At 40.5% G+C, this 13,690-nt stretch overlaps 1 protein-coding gene across 1 annotated transcript; it reads left to right on the top strand.

Annotated features, from left to right (window-relative positions):
* Positions 1-1,398: 1,398 nt before the first annotated feature.
* Positions 1,399-12,415, top strand: LOC124394211 (tripartite motif-containing protein 16-like). The gene is given in 7 exon segments (XM_046862346.1): positions 1,399-2,064; positions 2,627-2,722; positions 2,820-3,053; positions 3,242-3,401; positions 11,454-11,513; positions 11,749-12,099; positions 12,102-12,415. Coding segments are annotated over 7 exon segments (1,659 nt in total). The 5' UTR covers positions 1,399-1,473; the 3' UTR covers positions 12,269-12,415.
* Positions 12,416-13,690: the final 1,275 nt, after the last annotated feature.

The raw sequence follows: 13,690 nt of genomic DNA on the forward strand, positions 1-13,690 counted from the left end.
AGGATCCTGTGGACACAGGAACATGTTTAACTCGACAGAGAGAGAGAGAGAGAGAGAGAGAGAGAGAGAGAGAGAGATCAGGGGTGATGAGAGATAAGAGAGGAATAAGGATTATTGAGTCTCCTTATTGTTGTATAAAAGGTAAAGACACTGTACAGTGATCAGAGTGAAAGTAGGAACAAGACTTACTGTAGCAGCAGAACTAAAAGGGAGAAGCAGAAGGAAACACAGACATGAGGATCTCTGGGATAAGAGACGACCCACCACACCACCATCAACAAACCTGAGTGAACATGTGAGAGTGAGGAGACGACAGCATCCAAATATCCCAGTTCACCAAACACTCCATATCCATGATCCCTCCAGATCTGCTCCTTTACCTCACAAACACCTACTGATTAAGGTTTGATTTAACAAATGTCTGAGTACTGAACTTGGAAGGCTGTTCCCACTGTGAGGTTTTGAATGATGAGTCAGCATACAGAGAGGGGGTGCAGAGCTTAACGGACTGGTGTAAAGCCAAGATCCTGTCTCTGAATATAAACACAACACAGGAGATATTTGTTGACATTAGGAGGACACAAAATAACCACTTCCTGATGAACATCAATGGCTTTTCCATGGGGATTGTGGAGAGAACCAAATTGCTTGGAGGTCATTTGGCAGAGAACATCTCCTGGTCCCTCAACAACGGCTCTGAAACAAGGAAAGCCCAGCAGTATCTCTAAATTTCTGAGAAAGCTGAGGAAGACACAGCTTCCCTCACACATCCTCACAACTGTCTACAGAGGGACCATCGTGAGCATCTTGAGCAGCTGCATGGTTTAGGAACTGCACCGTCTCTGATCACAAACCTTACAGCGGATAGTGAGGACGGCTGAGATGATCATTGCCGTCTTTCTTCCTTCCATAATGGACATTCACACCACATGCTGAATCCATAAAGCCACCAGCATTGTGGCTGACCAGACACACACCCCTCATTCACACACACACACACACACACACACACACACACACACACACACACACATCTCACACACTCTCCACTCTCCCGTCTTGTGGAAAGAGGTACAGAAGCATTCAAGCCTCACATCTAGACTGTGAAACAGTTTCTTTTCACAAGCCATCAGACTCCTCAACATGAAGGGACTGGAATCACACACACACACACACACACACACACACACACACACACACACACACACACACACACACACACATATTCATCAATGATGAACAAAAACAAAACTCTGGACTACTCTGTTCCTTACAAGCCTGAACTCTCTTGTGTTTAAAGCCACGCCCACTCTGTGTGTTACACTATAACACACACAACAGGAAGTTCATTCCAAAGAAAATGAGACTCAGAACTTGTAGCCCCTCTCTCTCTCTTTCTCACACACACACACACACACACACACACACACACACACACACACACACACACACAGCAACAGCAGCAGCAGCAAAATGGCAGAAGCCAGAATTTCAGTAAATCCGGATCAGTTCATCTGTGCAGTGTGTCTGGATCTCCTGAAGGATCCAGTGACTATTCCTTGTGGACACAGTTTCTGTAAGGTGTGTATTAATGGCTGCTGGAATCAGGAGGACATGAAGAGCATCTACAGCTGCCCTCAGTGTAGAGAAACTTTTACTCCAAGGCCTGTTCTATGCAGGAACAACATTCTGGCTGAAGTGGTGGAGAAACTGAAGAACACTGAACTCCAAGCTGCTTCTGCTGCTCACTGTTACACTGGACCTGGAGATGTGGACTGTGATTCCTGCACCGGGAGAAAACTCAAAGCCGTCAAGTCCTGTCTGGTGTGTCTGGCCTCGTATTGTGAAGATCATCTTAAACCTCACTATCAGTCTCAGGCTTTTAAGAAGCACAAGTTAGTTGAAGCCTGTGTTGATCTCCAAGAGAAGATCTGCTCTCAGCACGACAAACTGATGGAGATCTACTGCCGTACTGACCAAAGCTTCATCTGTTACTTGTGTATGACGGATGAACATAAAGGCCATGATACAGTTTCAACTACTGCAGAAAGAAGTAAAAAACAGGTGAGATCTGAACATTAATTTATGAATTCACACAAATTCTGTTTCTACTGTAAATTCTGTTCAGTGGATTTACTCGGTTCTGAGGTGAATTTGTATTTACTGTTAGAGGATCGTGTGTAAATACGTGTTAAACACGGGCGAGCAGTCAGTGTACTTTAAACAACCTTCATACAGCTTTTTACAGCTAAAGTGCACAAATCAACAGATGATATTTGAGATATATATGAGAGATCAGATCTATTTATAAATGCACACAGACACACACTATAGAGAAAGATCATATCTGAGAACCTGCATCTCAATCAAATAGTAAGTGATGCTGTTAGACTTTCTACCTTAAAGTTTCTGTAACAGGAAAAACAGTGACATTTCAACCAGGTGCCGTTTTCACCCAAAACCAAAGAGATCATGTGACACCTGCTGAAGAATGTAGTTTATTAGAACTTTTATACTTTAATTCTCCTTTTAGCAGAATTAGTTCTAGAGACAATATTAAGAACTTTTACTATCATTCTGTAGAACACAATAAAATCTATCTGAAATGTATTTTATTTGGTCTCAGAATGAACTAAAGGAGGAGCAGATTAAATCCCAGCAGAAGATCCAGGAGAAGCAGAAGAAGGTGCAGGAGCTTAAACAGACTGTTGATATAATAAAGGTGAGCAATGAACACACACACACACACACACACACACAGACACACACACACACTATAGACTCATTATAAAGATGTGTGTCTGTGTGTGTTCTAACAGATGCGTTCACAGGCAGCAGTAGATGATAATGAGAAGATCTTTAATGAGATGATCAGCTCCCTGGTGAAAAGGCGCTCGGAGGTGACGGAGATGATCAGAGTTCAGGAAAAAGCTGATCTGAGTCGAGCTGAACAACACCTGAAACATCTGGAGCAGGAGATCACTGATCTTCAGAGGAGAGTCAGTGATCTGGAGCAGCTTTCACACATACCTGATCACATCCACTTCCTCCGGGTAACACTCACTGTCTGATCTACAGAGGGCGCTGTTCCTCACAAAGTTTCCTCCTAAAAGCTCATTACAGCAAAAATAAATGTTCCTGTCTGAGATCACAAGTGTGTCTTTGGTCTGATTCAGTCTGAGATTCATTTGTTTCTCTCCTCCACTTTTCTCCTTCTCTATGATGTGTTTCCTCTCTGTAGAGTTTCCCGTCTCTCTGTATTTCTCCTGGATGTGACGACTCACCCAGCTTCACTGTCAATCAACATCTCTCATTTGATGGAGTGAGGAAATCTGTCTCAGATCTGAAAAAACGAGTCGAGGAAATCTGTCAGGAGAAATTCAACAAAATCCGTCCACAAGGTAAACAAACAGTTGTGTTGGAAATGATTTATTTGTTGTGTATCACAGTAAAGAGGGAGAGAAATTTCATGGAACAGGAATAAGTGGAGGTCACATATGCAGAAGAAGGTAGATAGCGTTCTCCTCTGAGTGTATTCCACTGCCTTGTGAGACAGCATGAGCAGCAGATTGTAAATATGCAGTTGTCTGGATTCTCATGTCTCTGAGGAAGCAGCTATTAGTGTTTCCTCTCCCCAGATGATAACTGTCATATAAGTAGAGCTGTGTGTTGGGTGGGAAGTGGCAGGGGACCAAAAAATGGAATTACATCAAGATAAACTCACCAGACTGTCAGAAGAAGTCAAGTCAAGTTTATTTCTATTGCGCTTTTTACAACAGACATTGTCTCAAAGCAGCTTTACAGAAATCCACAGTGAAGGTGAATGGTCTGTGTTTATCCCTGATGAGCAGCCGTGGCGACTGTGGCAAGGAAAAACTCCCTTAGATGTTATGAGGAAGAAACCTTGAGAGGAACCAGACTCAAAAGGGGAACCCATCCTCGTTTGGGTGACATCAAGAGTTTGATCATAAATCTTTCAACAGAGGTTTCCAACAGAAGAACTAATCTAGAATATCATAGTTGATGTTTCAATTACAATCTGGAAAGTTTCCTTCAAAATTTCATATTACTACTTCTTCCTCCGGCTTTCTTCCATTAGGGGTCGCCACAGCAGATCATCCGTCTCCAATCTCCCCTGTCCTCTACATCTGCCTCTTTCAAACCAACTACCTGCATGTCTTCCCTCACCACATCCATAAATCCTCTTTTCCTAGCCCTGATGGCTTCATCCTCAGTATTCTTCTATCCCATACCCCATGTCCCTCCTCTCCACATGTCCAAACTATCTCAATCTCACCTCCCTCACCTTGACTCCAGAACATCCTACATGCGCTGTCCCTCTAATAAAATCATTTCTAATCCTGTCCATCATCATCACTCCCAATGAACATCTCAACATCTTCAGCTCTGTCTTTTACTCAATGCCACTGTCTCTAAACCATACAACATCTCAGGTCTCACCACAGTCCTATAAACTTTCCCTTTCACTCTTGCAATTAAATAAAATTCATGGTTATTTGTATTGAGCTTTTAATAATGAACATCGTCTCCGAGCAGCTTTACACAGATAATGTGGTGATAAAAATGAAGATGTTCTTTATAAGTGTAAGTTTGTCCCTGATGAACAAGTCAGTGGTGACTGTGGTGAAGGAAAAACTACCCGAGATGTATAAGGAAGAAACCTTGAGAGGAACCAGACTCAACAGGAAACCCATCCTCATCTGGGATGCACCGAATGTCCATTTATTACAGATAAACTATGTTGAGGTGCACTGATGATGGTCAGAAGCAAACTGTAGTCCTGAGTCAGTGTAGCAGGCTGTTGACATAAACTACAGTCCAAATCCATCCTCAAAGCTCCAGTTCTTACTCCGGAATTTCATGGATCCCCAGGGCATTGATGGGAAACCGTCCCCAGCTGCAAAGAGTCGCCTCCAGTTGAAAGAGAACACTATCCAGAGGCAGACCAGGACAAAGTGGGCAGATACAAGGAGGGGAGAGAAGCAGGAACAGTGGTCACTGGAACCTTGGGAGCATGTTTAACTCGACAGAAAGAGAGAAACAGAGAGAGAGAGAGAGAGAGAGAGAGAGATTAATAAAATGGAGGACAATATTCAGGAGACTGTGAAAGAATAAATGAATCCATAAAATCCTTAATTTTTACTTTTTTATTTTATTTAAATAAAGTGGGAAGATCCACGGAGGGGAGAGGGGCAGGAACAGTGGTCACTGGAACCTCAGAGCATGTTTAACTCGACCGAGAGAGAGAGAGAGAGAGAGAGAAGAGGGTGACAGGAAGAGAATAATATGGATTATTGTGTCCTTATTGTTCTATGAAATGTAATGTCATTGTGCAGTTGGGACTCCAGCAAGACTCGCTGTGGCAGCATAACTAAAAGGGAGAACCAGAAGGTAACACCAACATGAGGGATCTCTGGGATAAAAGACCCACCACAACACCATCAACAAACCAGAGTGAATGTGGGAGAGTGAGGAGACGACAGCATCCAAATATGCCAGTTTACCAAACACTCCATATCCATGATCCCTCCAGATCTGCTCCTTTACCTCACAAACACCTACTGACCAAAGACTCCACTAAATAAATGTGTTCAGCCTTGACCTTATAACTGTGGGGTTTATAAGAGAAATATCTGCCCCCTGCTGTAGTCTTTATTATTTGAGGTACCAACAAATAGCCTGCACCTTTTGATCAAAGTAGGCGTGGAGGATCATACTGGTACAGAAGTTCACTCGGATACTGCGGAGAGCGTTAAGTGCTTTATACCTCAGTAGTAGTATTTTATAATCAGTGTGAGATGTAATTGGGAGCAGTGTAGATGATTAAAACAGGGCTAATGTGCTCATATTTTCTAGATCTAGTGAGGACTCTTGCTGCTGCATTCTGAACTAACTGAAGCTTATTTCTGCACTTCCTCCAACACCCAGACAGTAAAGCGTTACAGTAGTCTAATCTAGAAGTAACAAAAACATCAACTAGTGTTTCTGCATCCTGTAACAACATCATATTTCTAATTTTAGCAATATTTCTCAGGTGAAAGAAGGCGATCCTGGTAATATTATTCACGTGAGCCTCAAAAGAAAGACTCGGGTCAGTAATTCCACCAAGCTCTTTGACAGCCGTACATGCTGAAACAGAAACAGCTCAGGGATGGGCAAACTTTTTGACTCACGGGCCACAATGGGTTCTAAAAATTTAAACGCACGACGATGTCAAAAGATAAACTCTCGAGAGAAATAGTTGTGAAAGGAAGGAGGAAGACAGTGAACAATGACTTTCTTGGTAGGCTTCTGTTTAGATACAAGCCGTTGTAACGAGTTGAGTCTGGGTGAAGGGAGAGCTCGCTAACTCCAGTTACAACAGAAATCATATAAGCACAGACAGGTTTCCAAAACTCGTGTTTTTTATTTTTCTTGGCAACAGCGATACGGGTTAGTCAAAAAAACTTCGAAATCAGCATCAGAAAATAATAAGGACATAATCCTCGGTCTTGCACACATGCAGTAATAGCGGGAAAATGCGGCAGCAGGCTATTCCCAAAATACCGCTATGCTCCTAAAGGAGCCACAACATAATTCACCTGTGTAACAGACACTGTCATTAAAACCTGTGTAAAGTTCATTAGTTTCAATGTAGACACCTGCAGCTTTTAGACAGGTGCGGCTTATGTATGTTTAAATTAAAAATCTTTGTCAAATTCAGTGGGTGCGGCTTATATATGGGTGCGCTTTATAGTCCGGAAATTACAGTATATATATATATATATATATATATATATATATATATATATATATATATATATATATATATATATACATACATGTATATATTACATTAGAGATAGAAAAACCTAGGATTCTGCTCATTATTTTCTATGAGTGAGGAGAAATATGCTGATCAGCAGCACTAAGAGATTTTCTATAATTTAGGAGATTCTCCTTTCATGCTATTTGAAATACTGTTCATTTGTTTTGACGCCATTTACGTTGTAATTTCCGAGAGGTCTGTTTTAAGGTGCGCATATAATAATTATACCACCGTGCTGATTTTTTCTCTCTGATCATTTTGGTTTTAAGGGGAGCTCTTTCATCTAAAGTTTAACGGAATGTTGATTCTGGACATTCAGTGGGCCAGTCGAGCTCTGCAGGGTCAGACGGAGATCTATTGATTAAGATTATTGATAAAACTTGACGTGAATGTGCTTAACACTGTAACGTAGCAAGGAACTAATGCAGTGACTGAGACAGATTTAAAAAAGATGAGGTAATGATCTGAAATAGCTTCAGACTGTGGAATTATGACTAATTTATTTTTTTATTATTTAGTTTATAGTCAGTGCTTTTGATGTGAGAGATCTAATATTCAACAATCCTATCTTTGGATCAGAGGTGCTGCTGTGCATTAAGTCCTATTTAATTTAATGTTAATCAGGTTACTTAAACAGACTTTCTGAGAATTTCTACTTTGGTTTTGCTCGGGGGACAGACACAGTCTCAATATGGTGAATCCTGAGTGAGGACTCTGTGCAGCTAGCAGACGGTGGGTTTAGCTGACAGGCTGCTCCCTGGCCTTGGCTCTGGACAGTCACTGGTTAACTGGTGCTGTTCCGAGACTATGACCTATACTACAAGAAATTAGAGCAGCACCTTCTTGAGTGGCATGGATACCATGCCGCCCTAACAGTTCTTTCAGGTTTCTCAGCAGGTGCTTCACTGAGAAGAGCAAACCTTTTGGACACATGAAGCAGAGAGGAATGGTGCTCCCGTGGGCAATCATTAGCACTAGCTTTGGCTTTACGAGTATGCCGCCGAGTCATCAACCTCTCGCCTCGCTGCGAGGGCTCTAATGCTGGAGTCCGGAAATGCTAACTCCACCTAGGGCATCCAGACGTTCTCCTGCAGAACCTGGACTGCTCTTGCACTCACTTCTTCTCTCTATGCTCTGGATGCTAAGATCTTCTCCGTCAAAGAGCAAACTAACTTACACTTCTCACAAATAAAATTATCGCTAGCAAAGGGAGAAAGACTGAGTAAACATGTCACACTTTACACACCGAATGAGCTGGATGTTCGCCATAGCAGAAAAATTACGTACCTTAATGTGGTTACTGTAGTGTTTGTTCGTAGCTCTGATGGGAATGGTCTCACACTCACTGCTTTCAAACAGGGAATAAAGCGCTCTTCCAAAAGAAAAAAAGAGAAGAAATGGAGCCGAAGGAAAATAGACAATGCAAGAAATCAAAATTATATTTTGAGATTTTTAAGCGAAGAGAGAGAAAAAAAAACAAAACTGTACAAATTTGAACGCAGATACTCTTCTATTACAAATCACTCCTGCTATCACTCTTCTCCACCCACTCCATCCTGCCTGCACTCTTTTCTTCACTTCTCTAACACACACTCCATTACTCTAAGGCCACTAAGGACAGATTCATAAATAACCTGCCTGATTTATCTCAATTTCTCACTAAACCCATAACTACTAATAATCTTTATGAGATAACTAAGAACATAGACCTTATCCTCACTAGCACATTAGACACCGTTGCCCCTATCCGGTTAAAAAAGGTTAGAGAACAAGCACCTGTATATAATAGTCATACGCATGCCCTCAAGAGAACAGCCCGTAATCTGGAGAGAAAATGGAGGAAAACTAAATTGGAGGTATTTTAGAATCGCGTATAAAGACAGTATGCTCAACTACAGACGGGCGCTAAAAGCTGCTAGAGCTGAACACCTGAGCAAACTTATAGAAAACAACAAAAACCATCCCAGGTTCCTTTTCAGTACTGTAGCTAAACTAACTACAAATCAGGGCTCTGAAAATTGTGTTCCATCACAGTTTAGTAGTGAGGACTTTTTGAATTTCTTCACTGAAAAAATAGATAACATTAGAAAAACAATTGTGGCAGTTCAACCTCTGAGACCATCTCCTGAGACAGTGTTACCTTCAACTCCACAACTCCACTATTTTACATGTACAGGACAGGAAGAGCTGTATAATGTTATTGCCAAAGCTAAATCGACAACATGTCAGTTAGATCCAATTCCTACTAAATTACTGAAGGAAGTGTTATATACAACTGGTGAACCTCTTCTGAATATTATTAACTCCTCACTATCTTTAGGTCACGTCCCTAAATCCCTCAAATTAGCAGTTATTAAGCCCCTCATTAAAAAACCTAATCTGGATCCAAACACGTTATCAAATTACAGACCAATTTCAAATCTCCCATTTATGTCTAAGATTTTAGAAAAGATTGTCGCTGCACAGTTATGTTCCCACCTGCAAGAGAACAATATCTTTGAAGAATTTCAGTCAGGTTTCAGGCCCCATCATAGCACAGAAACTGCTCTAGTTAAAATAACTAATGACCTGTTTTTAGCTTCAGACCAAGGCTTCATTTCGCTGTTGGTTTTACTAGATCTTAGTGCTGCATTCGACACTATAGACCATGATCTCCTCCTAGATCGCTTACAAAATTACATCGGCATTCAGGGACAGGCATTAAGCTGGTTTAAATCCTACCTGTCCGATCGTTACTATTTCGTAGATTTAAATGGAGAGCTATCCAGGCTAATGCAAGTAAATTATGGCGTGCCGCAAGGTTCAGTTCTAGGACCCTGCTCTTCACAATATACATGCTTCCGTTAGGAAATATTATTAGAAGGCATGGAATTAGCTTCCATTGTTATGCTGATGATACTCAGCTATATATCTCATCTAAACCAGGCGATACAGCTCAATTAACCCGGATAACTGAGTGTGTTAAAGAACTAAGAGATTGGATGACCCATAACTTTCTACTTTTAAATTCTGATAAGACTGAGATTTTGCTCATCGGCCCAAAACTAGTATACAGACGCTCCAGCATCTCAACCTGCATTTAGACGGATGTTCTGTAACCACTAGTTCAACGGTAAAAGACCTGGGTGTTATTTTAGACAGCGACTTGTCTTTCAAAAATCACATCAATCAAGTTACAAAAACAGCCTTCTTTCACCTTAGAAATATTTCTAAGCTAAGAAATATGTTGTCTATATCTGATGCAGAGAAGCTCGTCCATGCTCATGACCTCCAGAATAGACTACTGTAATGCATTACTAGGTGGATGTCCTGCATCATTAATAAACAAGCTTCAGTTAGTCCAGAATGCAGCAGCCAGAGTTCTTACAAGGTCAAAAAATATGATCACATAACCCCGATCTTATCGTCCCTACATTGGCTTCCTGTTAAGTTTCGAATAGACTACAAACTATTACTTCTCACTTATAAAGCACTAAATGGTTTGGCTCCATGTATCTATCCAGTCTTTTAACACGCTACAATCCGCCACGCTCCTGAGATCTCAAAACTCTGGGCTTCTAGTAGTTCCTAGAATAGCAAAGTCCACTAAAGGTGGTAGAGCATTTTCACATTTAGCTCCTAAACTCTGGAATAGTCTTCCTGACGGTGTTCGGGGCTCAGACACACTCACCCAGTTTAAGTGTAGATTAAAAACATATCTTTTTAGCAAAGCCTACACATAACACACATCACATCATAACCTTGTGCTCCAGAACATCTGATCACATGCACATTATCAACTTGTGCTGTTAATATCATCATGAACAGCAGCTACGCTAATTCCTCTCCACTGCTTCTCTTTCTCTCCCCATCCCGAGACACCCTGAGGTTTGGCCAGCTCCAGTCACCTCCCACCTCGTGATGATTACGGACCTTTGAAGAAGTAGATGCCGAACTCACAAACATCCCGAACCATCTAGAGACGTACCAGTGCCATTTGGATCCCGCTACATGTGTGGAGTTTTGACATTGGACCTCCTGGAGTGTTTAAAGGCTCTGGCATGGAGAAGCTGATGCTGGATCTGTGGTGACCACAAATGCTGAGCTCATAAAACTCGGAGCTACTAACCATATAGACTGTATAAGACTGCAGAAAGAACATCACTTATAATCTTATACTCCAATAATCATGTTAGTTCTCACTGTCCAGTGTTCTTTATTGTTTTAAAGATTTATGATCAAACTCTTGATGTCACCCAGATGAGGATGGGTTCCCTTTTTGAGTCTGGTTCCTCTCAAGGTTTCTTCCTCATAACATCTAAAGGAGTTTTTCCTTGCCACAGTCGCCACGGCTGCTCATCAGGGACAAATTCACACCATTCACCTTCACTGTTGATTTGTGTAAAGCTGCTTTGAGACAATGTCTGTTGTGAAAAGCGCTATACAAATAAACTTGACTTGACTTGACTTGACTTGACTTGACTACTCTGCACTGTTGACCCCAGGTACCTGAACTCCTCCTCCAGGCTCTTCTCCACCTGCTCCCTACTCTCACCACAAATCACAATATCACAACTTTCATATTTATGATGTAAAATGTTTCCACATATTTTTTAGTCTCCATTTTGTCTCTGTGTCTCCACAGCTGCAGCAGTTCAGATGATTTTACCCTCAGAACCAAAGAGCAGAGCAGATTTTCTGCAGTGTAAGTGTAACACACACACACACACACACACACACACACACACACAGAGTGTAAATATGTCTGTATTGTTGATCTAAATCTGATCCATGTCTCCCTGATGACTGATGATGTGTAATATTTAAAATAGTTCATGTAGAGCAGCATTAGGAGAACAGAAACACACACAGGTGTCTCACACACACTTATTATAAATCCTGTGATTAACATCAAACCTGTGCACATTTTATTGTTCTAGATTTCTGTTATCTGACTCTGGATCCCAACACAGCACATCCTCAACTCATTCTGTCTGAGAAGAACAGAGTCGTGACACGCAGTGATACAAAACAGCGATACTCTGATCATCCAGAGAGATTTGACTACAGGCCTCAGGTGTTGTGTAAAGAGAGTGTGTGTGGACTCTGTTACTGGGAGGTGGAGTGGAGCGGTCGTGGTGTGGACATATCAGTCTCATATAAAGAGATCAGCAGGAACGGACGGGGTTTTGAGCATTTGTTTGGACACAACAGTCAGTCCTGGAGTCTGGTGTGTTCTTCTTCCTCTGTCTCTTTCTGGCACAACAACATTAAAACTGCACTCGAGGTCCAGCGTCCTCCAGAATAGGAGTGTATGTGGATCACAGTGCAGGAACTCTGTCCTTCTACAGCGTCTCTGATACGATGAGGCTCCTCCACAGAGTCCACGCCACATTCACTCAACCTCTATACGCTGGATTCTGGATAGATTATAACACAGTTATGAGGTTTTGTGATTGAAAATGAACTGCATGTAAAGAATCTGTAGAATTTTTCTAGAATAGAGGAGGGAAGTAATGAAGTACAAATCCTTTGTTACTGTAGTTAAGTAGATTTTTCTGGTATCAGTATTTTACTTCTACAACTTTTAACTTTCACTCAATACATTTTGACACAAATATTGGTACTTTTTACTTCTTACATTTTAAAACCTCGTTACTTTAGTTTTAATTTATTTGGTGAAATGTCAATATTTATTTTTCTCATTGTGCCGTTTTCAGTCCATCAACATATTTCTTGTAATTTCCTGTCTCTCTCACACAACAGATGTAGACTAGTTTCTGAAGCTCACAATGAGCAGGCAGAAGGCAGTAAGAAGTCTGGGGTTAAAGTGAATGAGACAGAGGGAGTCAGTGATGAGAACATGACTGAGAACAGAGACATTCCTGATCATCATCATCTTTTCTCTGCTTTTGTTCTATATGGTGGCTCTTCAGTCTGAATACATTTATTAGAGAACAACATTAAATAGGGCTGTCAAAAAACGTGTTAACGAAAATTCATTTTAACAACATTCATTTTATTAATGAGCGCATTTCAGTTTGAGCATTTTTATAAAAAATATAAATTAAAATCTTCAAAGCGACACACGTTTGTTGTTTGTTGTTTGTTCTTTTTTTACTCATATATACTGTGTATATATATATATATATATATATATATATATATATATATATATATGAATACAAATAAACTCCACCAAAATATATTTTTTTTCATATTAAGTAGAGTATCTAAACTTGAAAAGTATTAAATTAAGGTACATTTAGAACAGATAAAAATTTACAAATTAAGTTTCGTTTAATGTTGAGTGAACCCACGATGGTCATGCCATTAATCGTGATTAAATATTTGAATTGATTAACAGCCCTGATATTAATCTGATGTGAGGTTCAGTTACAGCGTGACACTAAAACAGGCAGTAATAATCACTAGTTCTTACTGAAGAACATGTCGGAGCCCAAACTTCTTTACTTTAACCTGAGTGAAAAAGTGCAGTCAGAACTTCAACTTTTACCAGAATCTTTTAAAACCTCAGTATCTGCACTTCTACTGAGTGAAGAATGTGTGGACTTTTAACATCTCTGTTCTAGAATGAAGGTAAATGTCCAGAGATGTTTCTCACGGTTGTGATAATGGTTTAAAATAACAGAAAGAGAGAGAGAGAGAGAGAGAGAGAGAGAGAGAGAGAGAGAAATGAATGGAGGATAATATTCAGGAGACTTCTGAATTAGTGAATCGTTTATTTTTTATTTTATTTAGCTTTGTGCTGATTTACTTATTATTCCAGTTAAATATTATTAATAAGCTTTGATGCATTGTTATTGCAGCATCAACTTTTTGTTTCTCTCACACCTATTGTGTGCATGTTTTTTTCTTATT

The sequence above is a fragment of the Silurus meridionalis genome, chromosome 12 (assembly GCF_014805685.1).
Source record: "Silurus meridionalis isolate SWU-2019-XX chromosome 12, ASM1480568v1, whole genome shotgun sequence".
Lineage (NCBI taxonomy): Eukaryota > Metazoa > Chordata > Actinopteri > Siluriformes > Siluridae > Silurus > Silurus meridionalis.